Source organism: Balaenoptera acutorostrata, chromosome 18 (genome assembly GCF_949987535.1).
Source record: "Balaenoptera acutorostrata chromosome 18, mBalAcu1.1, whole genome shotgun sequence".
Classification (NCBI taxonomy): domain Eukaryota; kingdom Metazoa; phylum Chordata; class Mammalia; order Artiodactyla; family Balaenopteridae; genus Balaenoptera; species Balaenoptera acutorostrata.
This window is the reverse complement of record NC_080081.1, coordinates 36,449,030-36,467,406: the sequence shown is the minus strand read 5'-3', so window position 1 is coordinate 36,467,406 and position 18,377 is coordinate 36,449,030. Positions and strand designations below refer to the sequence as shown.

The 18,377-nt window shown below is 34.3% G+C and overlaps 1 protein-coding gene across 2 annotated transcripts in view; it reads right to left on the bottom strand.

Annotated features, from left to right (window-relative positions):
* Nucleotides 1–18,377, bottom strand: part of KLHL1 (kelch like family member 1) — a 424,036-nt gene that overhangs the window by 260,589 nt on the left and 145,070 nt on the right. Inside the window, exon 2 of one of the 2 annotated variants that reach the window (XM_007186194.2) lies at nucleotides 7,786–7,968. The exons of the other annotated variant lie outside the window; for it this stretch is intronic. Coding sequence (XP_007186256.1) covers nucleotides 7,786–7,968 — 183 coding nt within the window. The remainder of the gene's footprint in view (nucleotides 1–7,785; nucleotides 7,969–18,377) is intronic. 2 annotated transcript variants of the gene reach the window in all.

Below are 18,377 nucleotides of genomic sequence, written 5' to 3'. Positions count from 1 at the left end.
TTTTTTAACTGAAAAAAACCCCTCAGTACATACTCCATGAATTTAAGAATGGGATTCATGATTTTAACTATTAATGCCTAAGGTGGTAACATGTTAGAAATATTTAAAATTACCCATTTGCTACACATTTAAATGGACAGTTAGTACCTAAACATGTTAACTCTTTATATTCCCAAAGTTTGACAAAATAATTGATACAGGTATCTTTAAATATTTATTACATACTGACTAGATAAATCAGTGTTAAATAATCAGTTTTATCAAAAGAACTGAATATAACAATGTACAATATGAAAGTAAACTATCATAAACCATATATATATATATATATATATATATATATATATATATATATATACATGTATCTTTTCTAGAGCATAAGAGATAATATATTGACATAAAGTTAACCAGTTTAATTTTAATCATATAAGGGCTTTATTTAGAACCAGGCTACATCCATGTAGAGGAAAATGTTATGAGACCTATAGGATTCAATCTTAAATAATTACATGAAATCTTCTCCATCAGCTATAAAATACAAAATACTGCTAACTCGATAAGAGAAGTACAGAAGAGTTTATACTGCCTTTAGATTTAGTGACACAACATTTGAATTAGATGTTAAAGGAGGGATGCAATGCATAACAGAAAGTAATATCTTTATAGGTACCTATATATAACTTCTATTAATGCAAGAGAAGCAGGATTGAAAACTGCATAAATAAGTGAATGCATGCAACCACTCTGGAAAAATCTCTTATTGAGGTCACTACAAATTTATTTCCTTTCAAAGTTATTAAACTTTTCTAAGTCCTACTCCAGTTTATTGTGGAGTTTGACACTGTGGACTACCCACACCTTCTTTAAATCCCGTTTTAGCTAAGGCAGTGCAGACTTTCTTATACCCAGGCTGTCCTCAGATTCTTTGACTTCTCCTAATCTTACTTATTGACCCTTTCATTGCCTCCAGGTTTTTTTCTCAGCCTCTAAATTTTTGCCTTAACACTCACTATCAGAATCATCTTTGAGCATGGTCTTTTAATTATAATTTTATGGTGGTTTTAATCTAACATCTTATCTCAAATGCTTATAGAAACTGCTGACCAGATAGCCCAGGAGCATATCAGTATACCTTCAACTAAACTCAAAGTCTTGCCTGTGAGGTCTCTTTTATTTTTACTTCCCGATTCTAATTGATGCATCACCAATATATTGAATTTTCACAGGAGATATTATGAAGTCATCACTATGTCTTCTGCTTTGTTGCCTATATCAAATATGACAAAAAATCCATCTTTCCTTTTCTATTGGACTTTGTGGTTCTGGTGGCCAGACCCCTTTTATGAGGCACACCAATGTCCCCAGCACCAGTGATCTTGGCACCTAACCACTCCCTGTTGCCCCTTCTCTGTAGAATCGCACTTGCTCCAACAGGAGTTGCCTCACTTCATGTGCTTCCTTATCCTCTTATCTCATCCCCCAGCTTCCACAACCTCCCCCTACTCTCAACCTGTGGGTGGGCCCAATGACGATGACTAATAAAACCAAGGTATAAAATACTGTCCCTTTTCCTCAGCGTATGACTAACTCTGAAACAAGTCTTGTTCCAGAGCATCTCAGGAGTTCAAGATAAAACAAGGCTGCTGCTGAGACCACATCCTTGATTTGCTCCTTCCTCTGCCCTATCCTGCTCTTCTTCTGAAAACACTCTTTAAATAAATCCTGCAAACCTGAACTCTGGTCTCCAGCTCTATGTCCAGGGATCCTGACTTATGTCACTGTTCAAAATATTTCTCAGTTCATCTCTTTTCCTATGTTTATATAGTTCTCATTTCATGCCTGGGTTAACTATAACAGCTTCTTAGATCATTAGTTTTTGCTGTGCCCATTTTTTGTACATTTTAAAACTGTACCATTTTTCAGAGCTGTCTTTGTAAATTATGACAAGCAGTCTATCATAGTTGTTAATGCATTACTTCTGTAGCCAGACTGCCTGGGTTTGAATTTATTTCCACCACTTATTAAATGCATAATTTGGGTGAATGCCTTAATTTCTCCATATTGTATTCTATAAGAAAAAAATGGGGAAAACAATTTTCTTCCTTTTCAGGACAGAATGGATCAGTATACACAAAGCACTTCAAACACGGCTTGGCACATAGTCAACACAGTGAGTGTCAACTAGTATTATTACTATTATTATTATTTTTATTATTACTATTGAATTGATTATGTTACTCCTCTCTTCAAGAACCTACATGAACTTTTAATTATACACATCATTTGAAATACAAACTTCTCTACTGGATTTCAGCCACTATCTATCAAAACCACTTTTGTCCTACTTTTATGGCTTAATTTCCTAGTATTTTCAATATAAATTGCTCCACTTTCACTAAGCTGGTACCTTATAATTTTCACAACCAAAAATTCTTTATTTCTCTCTTCCCCATACAATTCTTACTATCTAAAATAGTATACTTGTTCTTTTTCACTAGGTTGAACTCAAACACAATTTCTCTAAAAGCATGTTCATAATACTATGCCATATGTTATTTGTTTCCTTGTTTGATTATCTCTTGCATTTAGAATCAAAACTATAAATTTCAGTTATAGCTACTTACAAGTATAATAATTTCCATAATTGTCCTAGGGGTTCTTTTTTCCTCCTCAAGATAATTGGAAGCTTCATGAGGAAAACTATCACATTTTATAATCCTCTTGCTTCACCAATAGAGCATAGACCAATGCTACAATACGTTTGATAAACATTTATTTTAATTAATGCAAGGAAAGATGCTTCATGACTGCTGAATATTCATAGTGGGTATAAAGAGGATATTAAAATGATGTCTAATTGATGGGGAAAAAAGCAAAACAAAATATTTCAGATTCTCTTTTCTCCTCCCCAACCCAGTTTTATTGAGATATTATTAACACATAACGTGAATTTGATACACATATATAGTGAAATGATTACAGCAATATTTTTATGATTGTTATATCCTATTGATGAATTGATTGTTTTATATTATATAATGACCATGTTTGTCTCTTGTTACCATTTTTGACTTAAAGTCTACTTTTTCTGAAATAACTATAGTTACCTCTGCTCTCTTTTTGTTTCCATTTGCTTGGAATAGCTTTTTCCATCCCTCCACTTTGAGACGATGTGTGTCCTTAAAGCTGAAATGCGTCTCTTGTAGGCAGAATATAGTTGGGTCTTATTTTTTAAGCTGTTCAGCCAATGCTATGTCTTTTGATTGAAGAATTTATTCCAATTATATTTAGAGTAATTATTGATAGGTAAGGACTTATAATGTCATCTTATTGTTTTCTGGCTGTTTTGCAGGTCCCTTCTTCCTTTCTTCCTGTTTTGCTATCTTTCTTTGGGAACAGATAATTTTCTATACTGTTATGCTTTGATTCCCCTTTTTTTTTTCTTTTGTGGTTACCATGAGACTTACATAAAACATCCTATACAAATAAGTCTATTTTATGCTGATAACAATTTCAATTGCATACAAAAACTTTGACCTTTTACTCCCACCCCTCCCAATATTTTGTTTTGATGTCACAATTTACCTATTGCTATACTGTGTATCCATTAACAAATTACTGTAGTTATTGTTATTTTTAACACTTTTGTCCTCTAACCTCTATACTAAAGTGATTAACACACCATCATGTTACAGTATTAGATTATTCTTGTGGCTGGCTTGGCACTAGGGTAAGCCTGGAGCAGAGACCACCAGAGTCAGCTTGTAAACTGGGAACTTGGGGGCCAGTCTGAGGGTTTGTTCTGACAAGGCAAGTCTGGTGCTGAGACACAGAGAGTCTGGATCCATGGGAACCAACCAAGACTTTGGGTCCACAAGGGTAGGCCTGTTACTGGGGTGAACTGAGAAAGTGGGGATATGGGGCCTGGCCTGACACTATAATGGGTCAAAGCCTGGGTCTCTAGTAGTTGGCTTGGTTGGGCCCAGCCAGAAGCCTAGGTTCAAGGAACCCCCTTGTAATCTGGGGTGAGGGACGGATTGGCATCATGTGTCCATAGGAGCCCTTCTGGAGCCCGGTGCCATGGGTGATGCCTGGGGCTGTGGGAGTTGCCTGGAGTTACTGAAACCAACAGGCACTGGGACATTTTTTTTTTCCTGAAGTTTATACAGAACTGTTATACACTAACAAGCTGACTGAGAAATTTAGGTGGATGTTGGATTTAATATAATGGAAAAATGAATTATTCCTCTCCCATCAAAGAATATCTATAAATAAATTTTCCATCAGTAAAGAGAAACACTACTACTTGCCTATTCCTGAGTATTAACATCTAAGTTACTTCTAAAGTAATTTCTTTTTACTCTATTAAATATGTTTCTAAATACATCAATTCCCACTTTTAGCCTCACCTATTTCCTTGATACTAGTGCTCAGTAAAGAACATTAAAATAATAACTGTATTCTTGAAATAATTAAATTCATTGTCAAACATACACAAAAATGAAAATGGAATATGATGCCTCCTGAAATGCCCAGTATTTTGGTCTAAAGAGCAAATCTGTTTTGTCCCCATCACATATCATTTTAATTTTCATTAAGTATTTATTTGATCATGAAATGTTCATACTAAGAAGTTTGAAGACTTTATATGTTTATACATTAAAAATAATTCCAACACCTCTTTTATCCTGCCCAGGAACCCTGCTCCCCAGGAAAAAACTTTATTGACTGTGTGTTGTATATGCTTCCACACTGTTTCTATGCACATAAAATTAGAAGTAACATTATTTCCAACTCAGAGGATGTTAGCTATTTGAGATTTTCTCATTTATTTCTATCCACTGCACTTACTCTTAATAATGGCTAAAGGGAGAAAAAACTTTCAAAAGATTAACCATGTTTCATTATATATCTGTATATTATGAGAGAGTAAGCCATGAAAACTCCTTAATTTTTTACTATTGAAGATTTGACTGTCCAAATTATTAATATTGATCTTGCCAGTCTAATTTTCAGCATCTGACATCCTTTATTACAGGCAGTCTACCTATCAAAATTCCTGTATTTAGTATTCACAGTTTTACATTCAAATGTTTTGGTTCACTTGTTGCTAATCAATTATTCTGGGCCATTTATGAGAAGTCTATATTTATTTTTGAATTTCTCTGAGAACCTGAAACACAGATAAAATCAAAAGTTTGATTAGTTTTCATGATGAAAATGTATTAATGTGTCATCTTAAGTATTGTTAGCCTTTCAAAATTAACCTACTTAAAAATATGCCTAATAATAATGTAATGTACTTATACAGACATGGCATTTCATAAATAAATTGATAGTTGTGACCTACATCAGGTTAAAAATATATATACAATATAGCCATCACATAAACTAAAGGTCTTATGGAGAGCCCTTTAATGGTCATAATCTGTTAAATTAAATAGGAATTGATTTGAGAGTTTCAAATGACAAGATAATTAATATGAAAGTAAATGTACATGATCTTTATGAATGACTGTTTATGACATTACCCTGCAATGTATTTACTGGAAGAGCAGGAGATTTTAATGCAAATTATTTATTTTTTCATTATTTGAACTTATTTTAACAGTCTTATATTTTTCACTGCTAATGATTGCAACATCATATATATTTTGCCTGAGGACAATACTCAACTGTGTTAATCAAAATGTAACAGCATGACTTAAAAATTCATTCATATGTTACTATTACTAAGATGATTATTTGTTTAAAGCAAAGATCTAATTTTGCATTAATTACAGTTATTTCATTTTGCAAAAATATAAATAAGGAGGTGTAACATACTTCCAATTATTGAAAACATTGCTTGCTTTTTTCAGGTGTCCCATAAATATTTTCTCACATATTTGTTAAAATATGTTTAACTTAGAAACATAAGTATGTAATTTACTTGTTAAAAAGATAGTACTTAACTTTTAAACCATGGGGTAAGAAAATATTAATCCTTATTTAAATAAATTTAGTGAAGAGAGTACAATTTTTCTTATCATATTAAGAAAAGCATGATTAATATTTAATTGATGATATTTAATTTAATATCTGCTAAATATACAAAATATTTAAATATTTAGAATAATATGTATATAAATAGTACGTTGCTCAGGTATTTTAGAGTAATCTAAACCAAGAAACAAATTTATGTCTTAGTCATATGCGTTATTATAAAATAAATGCATAATTAAATACATTATTTACAAAATAATATTAACAATCTAGATAAGAGTAATAAAGAAAACAATGTAGAATATAATTAATATGGGGGAATTCAAATGAGAAATACTAAGTTATTACCAATAAAAGCCTATAAAATAAGATTATACAAACTATATAAAGCTCTGCTCTTTAAAAAAAAATTAATGAGCATTTGATGTGTTAACATACTTTTGAGTTGAGTCCCTCTATCTTCTAAAACAAATATATAATTATATATATATTAGTTAAATAAAATATAATTATTTAACTAATGCACAATTTAAATGAAATAAATTTAGCTACATTCTCAAATTAAAATATCTCTTACAATAGAATTTTTATCTAGATGCTACTTAGATGATAGCTCAGAATAATCTGCATATTTGCCATATATATTACAATATTGAATGTCTCCATAATAATGACAATGTAATTGCTCTCTTGCTAATGATAATGCAATTTCACAGAAGTGCTTGAAAAATAAGTGCAAATACTATATTATTAGAATTTTTGCCATAGTTAGCTGACAGATTGAACCCCATATGACCTAGATGAGTTAATTAATGTCAAATGTTCTTTCCTATGAATTTCTAGTGTATTGCTTCAAAGTCAATGTCCACATTTTAACATTGCTATCATAATAAAAATATAGCCTTATTTTTCTGGAATCCTTATTTTCTAGAACCACATTTAGGTGCATATATATTATCTAGATAATACAATTTAATTTTAAAAATATAGGGGAAATGGGTACATTGAAAACATTTGTTAAACAGTTAATTGAATGGCATACATCAAGGTAGTCTAAGGTAATTTGCCCTTATGTTCAACTATTTAAAATAATAAGTATCAAAAAATTAAATTAATTTCTTACCTAAAATTTCAAAAAATAAATAGAAGAGCTGAGTAAAAAATCAACATCAAGTTTAACGAATTTTCAGAAGTAAACTGATATCATATCAATATGATACAAAATAATCAGATGTCTAGTTCAGGTAACTTAGAATTATCAATCATAAATACATAAGGGATGTTTGAAAGTGTATTAGCCTTTAAATATATTGGGCCTTATGAATAATATTAGTATGTCACAAATTAAATAATTTTTAATCAATGTAAAATAAAGATGTCACTGTGAAATAGGTTGAATTTTCTATGTGAAATAAATAATGTATACCCAAGATAACCTGCCTTCCTTTCAATTTTGACAGAAAAACATATCTCATTTCAGAGTTTAGGTACATCTTCCTAAGTTAAATTTGATTTCCAATTAGTATGATTGTGAGTCAATAAAATGGAATATTTTTCAACCCTTATAAGAAGTTTTATTTTTGAATTATTTATATTTGCTTTACTTCTTAAAAAGATGACTTAAAATGGCATTGTAACTCTCCACAAAAGGAAATAAACAAGAGTAAAAGAAAAATACCCAAGCTTTCTTAGAAATGTGGATTCTTAATTCTCTAGTTGCAGAATATTTTGCAATCTACATAACAGACAATCGTTCTAAACATATGAATGCATATTTCCAATAAAGACAGAACACTATACCTATGTGCAGGTATCTTTCGGTTCCCAACAATCAGGATAACATCACAGAGTTGCTGTTGTTTCAAGTAACTTTCCATTTTTCTGAAGGTTTGCTCAGCATGGTGCACAGCCTGATAGAATTCTTCAGAGCTACTGGAGTCCATATCACTTTGAGGTGTCAGAGAATGGCTAGTTGCTGACAGCCTGAAAACCATACACAAAAAGAAGAGGTTTAGAAAGTGCCACCAATTGTCCAGAACTACGTACAGCATTTTAGAATTTTATAGGAAAAATCAACGCATCTCTCCTTATGTTCATCATTATTAATATATCAGAAAAATCCATTCAGTGTTAAATGATTTCTTCTAAGAAGCAATAAATGAATTGTAATTTTTTTCTCATCCTAAAGAGATTTAAAAGATAGGTTATTTGCATTTATTAAGACAGTAAATTAGTAAACTTGAAAAACATCACAGAAATGGTAAATTACAAACATGCCTATTCTAAAAGTTATTACTAATAAAATGTTAATTTAATCAATTTGACGTTGAGGTAGACCATCCAATTATACTATTCTAAATTACTATTCTTGTGAGGTTGTAGTAAATGTTGCCTTACAGAAGTAGGCAATTTTCATTGTGAGGACTTATAAAACATGGTTTGTAAAAAAGACTGACAAAAATTTGAAAGTAAGTTGTTTCATATTCTATATCCAACTGATTAAACAAAAACATACCGAATGTATTAGCTCAGTATTAATATATACTTACATATGTATATACATGTAAAACACTTTAGGATTTCATAAAGTCCATGATACTTAAGTTTGGCTACTACATATATTAATATCATAGACTGTAATACAATGAAGACTTTAAGATACCGTATTTCATATTAAGGAGAAGACTCTCAATATACTTAGATGCATGATAGGCTCAGCAGACCCAATCAAGTGCTCTGATAATAAATCCTTAAAACAACTTAAAAATGAAAATTTATTAAGTACATAACAATAATAATGAAGTAAATGACTTATTTCAAGATAGAAAGTAACATGGAGAATTTTGCTTTCAATTACAATGCAATAACATATTGCTGACTAAACCCCTCACCAAGAACACAAGAAAAAATTACATATAATATCACAATAACTACTGGAATATACTTATAGCTACTAAGGCAGCCAGGACCTGAAAGAACAAGATCCTAGAAATAAGCTAAACTCATGGAAGTCAGCTCAAAATTCTACACAGCTTTTTCTCCCTCCTCAAGGTTTCTACCAACTGTAAGCAGCATAGTCTGAGAAGCTCAGAAACGAATAATGTGGCAACTAAGCAGAACTTCTGGTGGTACCATGGGGCTTGGAGGAGGAATAGATATTGGAATTATGGGCCTCAAATGTAGTCAGAACTTGAGGACAAATGAGGGGGCGTAAAGAAGGAATGTACAAGTAAGGCCGTTATTTTGTGTCACTTTTCCCCTAGCAGTATTTGCTTATTCCTAAACATGATAGACAAGCAGAAAATAGTTTATGTGAGGTTGAGAAGTTAAACAGAGCTTGAAAGATAAAAATTTGAATTTAAGGACCAGCAAAGACAGGGGACTCTGGTAAAAAAATGGGGTTTCAACTGAACTCCCTGAAGAACTATATCCTAGAAGTCAGGGAAAGTGGAAGTAGACAAGATAATACAAAGGGTGAAACCTAGATTTGAATCAATGAGATCTCTAATTGCATTAAAGTGATATAATGTAAATGCCAGCAGTCAAAATAAACCCTCTTTAGAAAGGGTTAACTTCATCCAGACTCTATTATTTCATTTATATATATATATAAATACTTGACATTAAAGAAAAAAATAGCAGGCCTATAAAGAAAGAAGACATACGGAGAAAAACAGATATTAGAAACATGCTCCCAGGTGCTACAGATATCTTTGAATGGATGGATCCACAGTTGGTTATTTAGTAGATGTAAAAATAATTGTCATTAATATGTTTTAATATATATGACAAGATGGAGGATTTCACAGAATATTAGGCTCTATAAAGATAAAATGAAAGTAAATAAGGAAATATAATAATTGAACTAATGATTTTGGTAAATGCACTGAACTGGTAGATTGAATGCAAATGAAGGACATAGTGATTTGAAAAATAAGTAGAAAACATTTAAACTAAAATATTGAGATAAAAAGATAAAAACCAATAGTTTGGAAAACAAATGAAACATGGTAAGAAATTATAAGATTCATAAAATTGTAGTCTAAAAAGCAGGGAAGAGACATGATGGGGCAAAGGCCATCTGAAGAAATAATGGCCAAGAGTTTTTGAAAATGTGTTAAAGACATCAAGACACAGATTCAAGATTCACTATACACCCCATGATAAAACAAAGAAAACTACACACCACAGTAAAGTCAATGAAAAACTAAAAAGAAAATAAAAAGACTTCCACCAGAGTACAGATAAAGTGATCATTTCCCCAGTTCTTTTAATGAGGCAAATATAACATTGATACAAAACCTGAAAAGGATGTTACAAGGAAGGAAAATTAATGGCCGTTGTCTCTCCTAAATATATTTATAAAAATCACAGGCAAAATGTTAGTAACCAAATACAGAAATGTATGTAAAAGAAAAAATGAATACAAAAAATAAATGCATCATATATATAGTTGGTAATGCATCAAAGCTAAGTTGGACTTAATTAAAGAAAAATCTTACTTATGTAAACCACTTAATTCATTCATACAGCAAACATCAAATTTTGTTGAACCATTTCCTCCTTGAGATTGAAAATAAAATCTATTAGCATTACTTCTACTCAACATTTTTCTGGAGGGCCTTACCAGTGTAATGTAAGCAAAGAAAAAATAAATAAAGCCCATTAGAGTTAGATAAGAAAAAATATATCTGATATTATTTCCAGAGGATGTGTTTGTGCACCTCGAAAATCCAAAAGAATCTACAGACAAGTTTAATAATCTAAATCCATTAAAGTTATGTGTGTTCTCTGTTATCTACAATATTTATCTACACAATATGGTTATTTTCATCAGACTTTACAAGTTTTCCTTTAAATATTTAAAACTAATAGAAAATTTTCTGTACCATATGTTTTCCTTTCACAAGTTTGCAAATTACAACCCCGTAATATGGTCATTTCAAGGCATATATTTTAGGAATTCAAGCTCAGGCATATGTGGCAAGAACAGCAGAATTCTTCCGGACATTAACACACTGAACAGAAAAGCCACAATATTCCCTGCAGGATGCATTTTTAAATCAAGAATGAGCATAGGGCAGCTTCAAGATGGCAGAGGAGTGAGACTTGGAGATTGCTTTCCTCCCCACAAATACATCGGAAATACATCTACACGTGGAACAACTCCTACAGAACACCTACTGAACACTGGCAGAAGACCTCAGACTTCCCAAAAGGCAAGAAACTCCCCACGTACCTGGGTAGGGCAAAAGAAAGAAGAAAAAACAGAGACAAAGAATAGGGATGAGAATTGCACCTCTGGGAGGGAGCTGTGAAGGAAGAAATGTTTCCACACACTAGGAAGCCCCTTCACTGGCAGAGACAAGGGGTGACAGGGTGGAAGCTTCGGAGCTACGGAGGAGAGTGCAGCAACAGGGGTGCAGAGGGCAAAGCGGAGAGATTCCCACACAGAGGATCAGTGCTGACCAGCACTCACCAGCCTGAGAGGCTTGTCTGCTCACCCGTCAGCTGGGACGGGTTGGGGCTGGGAGCTGAGGGTCAGGGTTCAGAGGTCAGATCCCAGGAATAGGACTGGGGTTGGCTGTGTGAACACAGCCTGAAGGGGGCTAGTGCACCACAGCTAGCCAGGAGGGAGTCCGGGCAAAAGTCTGGAACTGCCTAAGAGGCAAGAGACCATTGTTTTGGGGTGTGCATGGGGAGGAGATTCAGAACACCGCCTAAATGAGCTCCAGAGATGGGTCCAAGTCCTGGCTATCAGCTCAGACACCAGAGATGGTCATAAAATTTGAAGACTGATGATACAGCCATCAAGAAGCCTGTGTGCAAGCACAGGTCACTATCCACACCTCCCCTCCCGGGAGCCTGTGCAGCCCGCCACAGCAGGGTCCCATGATCCAGGGAAAACTTCCCCGGGAGAACACACGGCACACCTCAGGCTGTTGCAACGTTACACTGGTTCCTGCTGCCGCAGGCTAGCCCCACATTCCATACCCCTCCTCCCCACCAACCCCCCGCCCCCCCGCCTGAGTGAGCCAGAGCCACCAAAACAGCTGCTCCTTTAACCCCATCCTGTCTGGGTAGGGAAGAGATGCCCTCAGGTGACCTACATGCAGAGGCGGGACCAATCCAAAGCTGAAACCCAGGAGCTGTGAGAACAAAGAAGAAAAAGGGAAATCTCTCCAGCAGCCTCAGGAGCAGTGGATTAAATCTCCACAATGAACTTGACATACTCTGCATCTGTGGAATATCTGAATAGACAAAGAATTATCCCAAAATTGAGATGGTGGACATTGAGAGCAGTGATATACATATATTTTTTCTTTTTCTCTTTTTGTGAGTGTGTATGTGTATGCTTCTTTGAGTGATTTTGTCTGTATAGCTTTGCTTTTACCATTAGTCCTAGGGTTCTGTGTGTCCGTTGTTTTGTTTTTTGTTTTTGTGTATAGTTTTTTAGCGCTTGTTATCATGGGTGGATTTGTTTTTTGGTTTGGTTGTTCCCTTCTTTCTTTCTTTCTTTTTTTATTATTTTTCAATTTTTGTTACTTTTAATAATATTTTTTTATGTTAATAACTTTATTTTATTTATTTATTTATTTATTTATTTATTTATTTATTTCATTTATTTATTTATTTTTTCCTCCCTTTTCTTCTGAGCTGTGTTGCTGACAGTGTCTTGGTGCTGTGGCCGGGTATCAGTCCTGTGCCTCTGAGGTGGGAGAGCCAAGTTCAAGACATTGGTCCACCAGGGACCTCTGGGCTCCACATAATATCAAATGGAGAAAGCTCTACCAGAGATCTCCATCTCAGTGCCAAGACCCAGCTCCACTCAATGACCAGCAAGCTACAGTGCTGGACACCCAATGCCAAACAACTAGCAAGACGGGAACACAACTTCATCCATTAACAGAGAGACTGCCTAAAACCATAATAAGGTCACAGACACCCCAAAACACACCACTGGATGCCGTCCTGCCCACCAGAAAGACAAGATCCAGCCTCATCCTCCAGAATACAGGCACTAGTCCCCTCCAAAAGGAAGGCTACATAAGCCACTGAACCAACCTAAACCACTGGGTGCAGACACCAAAAACGATGGGAACTACTAACCTGCAGCCTGTGAACAGCAGACCCCAAACATAGTAAGTTAAGCAAAATGAGAAGACAGAGAAACACACAGCAGATGAAGGAGCAAGGTAAAAACCCACGACACCAAACAAATGAAGAGGAAATAGGCAGCCTACCAGAAAAAGAATTCAGAGTAATGATAGTAAAGATGATCCAAAATCTTGGAAATAGAATGGAGAATATACAAGAAACGTTTAACAAGGACCTAGAAGAACTGAAGAGCAAACAAACAATGATGAACAAGACAATAAATGAAATTAAAAATTCTCTAGAAGGAATCAATAGCAGAATAACGGAGGCAGAAGAACGGAAAAGTGACCTGGGAGATAAAAGAGTGGAAATAACTACTGTAGAGCAGAATAATGAAAAGAGAATGAAAAGAACTGAGGACAGTCACAGAGAACTCTGGGACAACATTAAATGCACCACATTCAAATTATAGGAGTCCCAGAAGAAGAAGAGAAAAAGAAAGTGACTGAGAAAATATTTGAAGAGATTATACTTGAAAACATCCCGAATATGGGAAAGGAAATATTCAATCAAGTCCAGGAAGCATAGAGAGTCCCATACTAGATAAATCCAAGGAGAAACATGCCAAGACACATATTAATCAAACTATCAAAAATTAAATACAAAGAAGAAATATTAAAGGCAGCAAGGGAAAAACAACAAAAGCATACAAGGGAATCCCCATAAGGTTAAAAGCTGATCTTTCAGCAGAAACTCTGTAAGCCACAAGGGATTGGCAGAACATATTTAGAGTGATGAAAGGGAAAAAAACCTACAACCAAGATTACTCTACACAACAAGGATCTCATTCAGATTCGACAGAGAAATTAAAACCTTTACAGACAAGTGAAAGTTAAGAGAATTCACCACCAACAAACCAGGTTTACAACAAATGCTAAAAGAAATTCTCTAAGCAGGAAACACAAGAGAAGGAAAAGACCTACAAAAAACAAACAAAAAATAAGAAAATGGTAATAGAAACATACATATCACTAATTACCTTAAATGTAAATGGATTAAATGATCTAACCAAAAGACATAGACAGGCTGAATGGATGCAAAAACAAGACCAGTATATATGCTGTCTACAAGAGACCCACTTCAGACCTAGGGACACATACAGACTGAAAGTGAGGGGATGGAAAAAGATATTCCATGCAAATGGAAATCAGAGGAATGCTGGAGTAGCAATTCTCATATCAGACAAAATAGACTTTAAAATAAAGATTATTACAAGAGACAAAGAAAGACACTACATAATAATTAAGGGATCAATCTAAGAAGAAGATAGAACAATTGTAAATATTTACACACCCAACATAGGAACACCTCAATATATAAGGCAAATGCTAACTGCCATAAAAGGGGAAATTGACAGTAACACAATCATAGTAGGGGACTTTAACACCCCACTTTCACCAATGGACACATCATCCAAAATGAAAATAAATAAGGAAACACAAGCTTTAAAGGATACATTAAACAAGATGAACTTAATTGATATCTATCAGATATTCCATTCAAAACCAACAGAATACACTTTCTTCTCAAGTGCTCATGGAACATTCTCCAGGATAGATCATATCTTGGATCACAAATCAAGCCTTGGTAAATTTAAGAAAACTGAAATTGCATCAAGTACCTTTTCCAACCACAACGCTATGAGACTAGATAGCAATTACAGGAAAGATCTGCAAAAAATACAAACACATGGAGGCTAAACAATACACTACTCAATAACCAAGAGATCACTGAAGAAATCAAAGAGGAAATCAAAAAATACCTAGAAACAAATGCAATGAAAACACAATGACCCAAAACCTATGGGATGCAGCAAAAGCAGTTCTAAGAGGGAAGTTTATAGCAATACAATCCTACCTCAAGAAAGATGAAACGTCTCAAATAAACAACCTAACCTTACACCTAAAGCAATTAGAGAAAGAAGAACAAAAGACCCCAAAGTTAGCAGAAGGAAAGAAATCATAAAGATCGGATCAGAAATAAATGAAAAAGATATGAAGAAAACAATAGCAAAGATCAATAAAACTAAAAGCTGGTTCTTTGAGGAGATAAACAAAATTGATAAACCATTAGTCAGACTCATCAAGAAAAAAGGGAGAAGACTCAAATAACTAGAAGTAGAAATGAAAAAGGAGAGGTAACAACTGACACTGCAGAAATACAAAGGATCATAAGAAATTACTACAAGCAACTCTATGCCAATAAAATGGACAACCTGGAAGAAATGGACAAATTCTTAGAAAAGCACAACCTTCTGAGACTGAACCAGGCATAAATAGAAAATATAAACAGACCAATCACATGCATGAAATTGAGACTGTGATTAAAAATCTTCCAAACAAAAAAAGCCCAGGGCCAGATGGCTTCAAGGCAAACTCTATGAAACATTTAGAGAAGAGCTAACACCTATCCTTCTCAAACTCTTCCAAAATATAGCAGAGGGAGGAACACTCCCAAACTCCTTCTACAAGGCCACCATCACCCTGATACCATAACCAGACAAAGATGTCACAATGAAAACTACAGGCCAATATCACTGATGAACCTAGATGCAAAAATCCTCAACAAAATCCTAGCAAACAGAATCCAACAGCACATGAAAAGGATCATACACCATGATCAAGTGGGGTTTATCCCAGGAATGCAAGAATTGCTCAATATACACAAATCAATCAATGTGGTACACCATATTAACAAATTGAAGGAGAAAAACCATATGATCTTCTCAGTAGATGCAGAAAAAGCTTTTGGCAAAATTCAACACCCATTTATGATAAAAAAAAAAAAAAAAAAAAAAAAAAAAACCCTCCAGAAAGTAGGCATAGAGATAACTTACCTCAACATAATAAAGGCTATATATGACAAACCCACAGCCAACATCGTTTTCAATGGTGAAAAACTGAAACCATTTCCACTAAAATCAGGAATAAGACAAGGTTGCCCACTCTCACCACTATTATTCAGCATAGTTTTGGAAGTTTTAGCCACAGAATTCAGAGAAGAAAAAGAAATAAAAGGAATCTAAATCAGAAAAGAAGTAAAGCTGTCACTGTTTGCAGATGACATGATACTATACATAGAGAATCCCAAAGGTGCTACAAGAAAGCTACTAGAGCTAATCAAGGAATATGGTAAAGTAGCAGGATACAAAATTAATGCACAGAAATCTCTTGCATTCCTATACACTAATGATGAAAAATCTGAAAGAGAAATTAAGGAAACACTCCCATTTACCATTGCGACTACAAGAATAAAATACCTAGGGATATACATACCTAAGGAGACAATAAATGCTGGAAAGGGTGTGGAGAAAAGGGAACCCTCTTTTACTGTTGATGGGAATGTAAGGTGATACAGCCACTATGCAGAACAGTATGGAGGTTCCTTAAAAAACTAAAAATAGAACTACCATACGACCCAGCAATCCCACTACTGGGCATATACCCTGAGAAAACCATAATTCAAAAAGAGTCATGTACCACAATGTTCATTGCAGCTCTATTTACAATTGCCAGGACATGGAAGCAACCTAAGTGTCCATCAACAGATGAATGGATAAAGAAGATGTGGTACGTATATACAATAGAATATTACTCAGCCATAAAAAGAAACAAAATTGAGTTATTTGTAGTGAGGTGGATGGACCTATAGTCTGTCATACAGAGTGAAGTAAGTCAGAAAAAGAAAAACAAATACCGTATGCTAACACACATATATATGGAATCTAAAAATAAAAAGGTTATGAAGAACCTAAGGGCAGGACAGGAATAAAGATGCAGATGTAGAGATTAGACTTGAGGACATGGAGAGGGGTAAGGGTAAGCTGGGATGAAGTGAGAGAGTGGCATGGGCTTATATATACTACCAAATGTAAAATAGATAGCTAGTGGGAAGCAGTCGTATAGCACAGGGAGATCAGCTCAGTGCTTTGTGATCACCTAGAGGGTTGGGATAGGGAGGGTGGGAGGCAGACGCAAGAGGGAGATATGGGGATATATGTATATGTATAGCTGATTCACTTTGCTATAAAGCAGAAACTAACACACCATTGTAAAGCACTTATACTCCAATAAAGATGTTAAAAAAAATTACCATAACCAAGATAATGGATTTTTTCACCTTCACTCAAAAGTATCCTTGTGACCATGGCAATCCTTTTCTCTTGTCCCTCTCCAGGAGAGAAGAACCACTGCTTTGACTATAAAATTATTATATTAGCAAGGACTTACTTATTTAAAATTCAATTAGTCATTGGCATTGAGAGTTGACCTAAGGTTTCTCTAGTTCAAAGAGAAATAAGAGTAATCTATAGTTGGAGGCAAGAATAATGATAGGAATCAAATATAAACAATATTTATTTGAATATATATTGTACTCATAGCTATGCATTGCTGAGTAATAACATGAAAAGACTGGGTTAGGGTGATAGTTTCTATAAAATAGACAAGTGTTGGGGAAAGAAAGCCATCACCAAATATAGGGTATCAGACAAACCCCTCATTTTCCTAGGACTGGCTCTGACTGTAGCAATGTCTACATTGTTGTGGTCAAAATCAGGTGTGTGCCGTTTGCTCATTATAACTGAAAGTTATTATGATTGAGAAACATCTGGCATAATTTGTTTTTCATGTGATTCACTGGCTGTGTTTTAGAGCTACTAATGAGGAAGAAAACAGTCAATTTATGGACAAGTTCTTTTGCCCTCTTAACTTTTTGTGCTCTGCATGAATCAACCACAATATTGTTAATTCCCCTTAGGGGTTCCCTCTCTATCAACAATTCAAGAATTTAATAGACACATGCCAGGTAAAGCTTTAAGAGTTCATAATATAGAAGGCCATTACGAGAGCCATTTTATATTCACCTAATAGGCACAGAAGTGAGAGTAAAAAGGAGTTTCATTTAACTTTTCATAATCTCAAGGAAAAGACAACTAAAACATCCTTTTTATCGTGACTGTGAAATCCTTTAGAGTACCTTGAAGCAGTAGCAGCATGTTAAAAAAAAATGTTATTTTCAAGAAGGTTGTACTCAGCGTGAATAAGTGACATGGGGTTTGTTGTTTTCAGTGTCCTCAAGCAGTCACACTGTTAGAGCTTAATCATTTCTGTTTACCATGCCTTATCATAATGTAAGAATATTTCTCTACCTGTGACTCTAGAAATGTAATTAAAAATGTTATTGCAATGTAAGAAAGAAAACAAAAATCATAAAGTCGCCTTGCCTTTTATTTT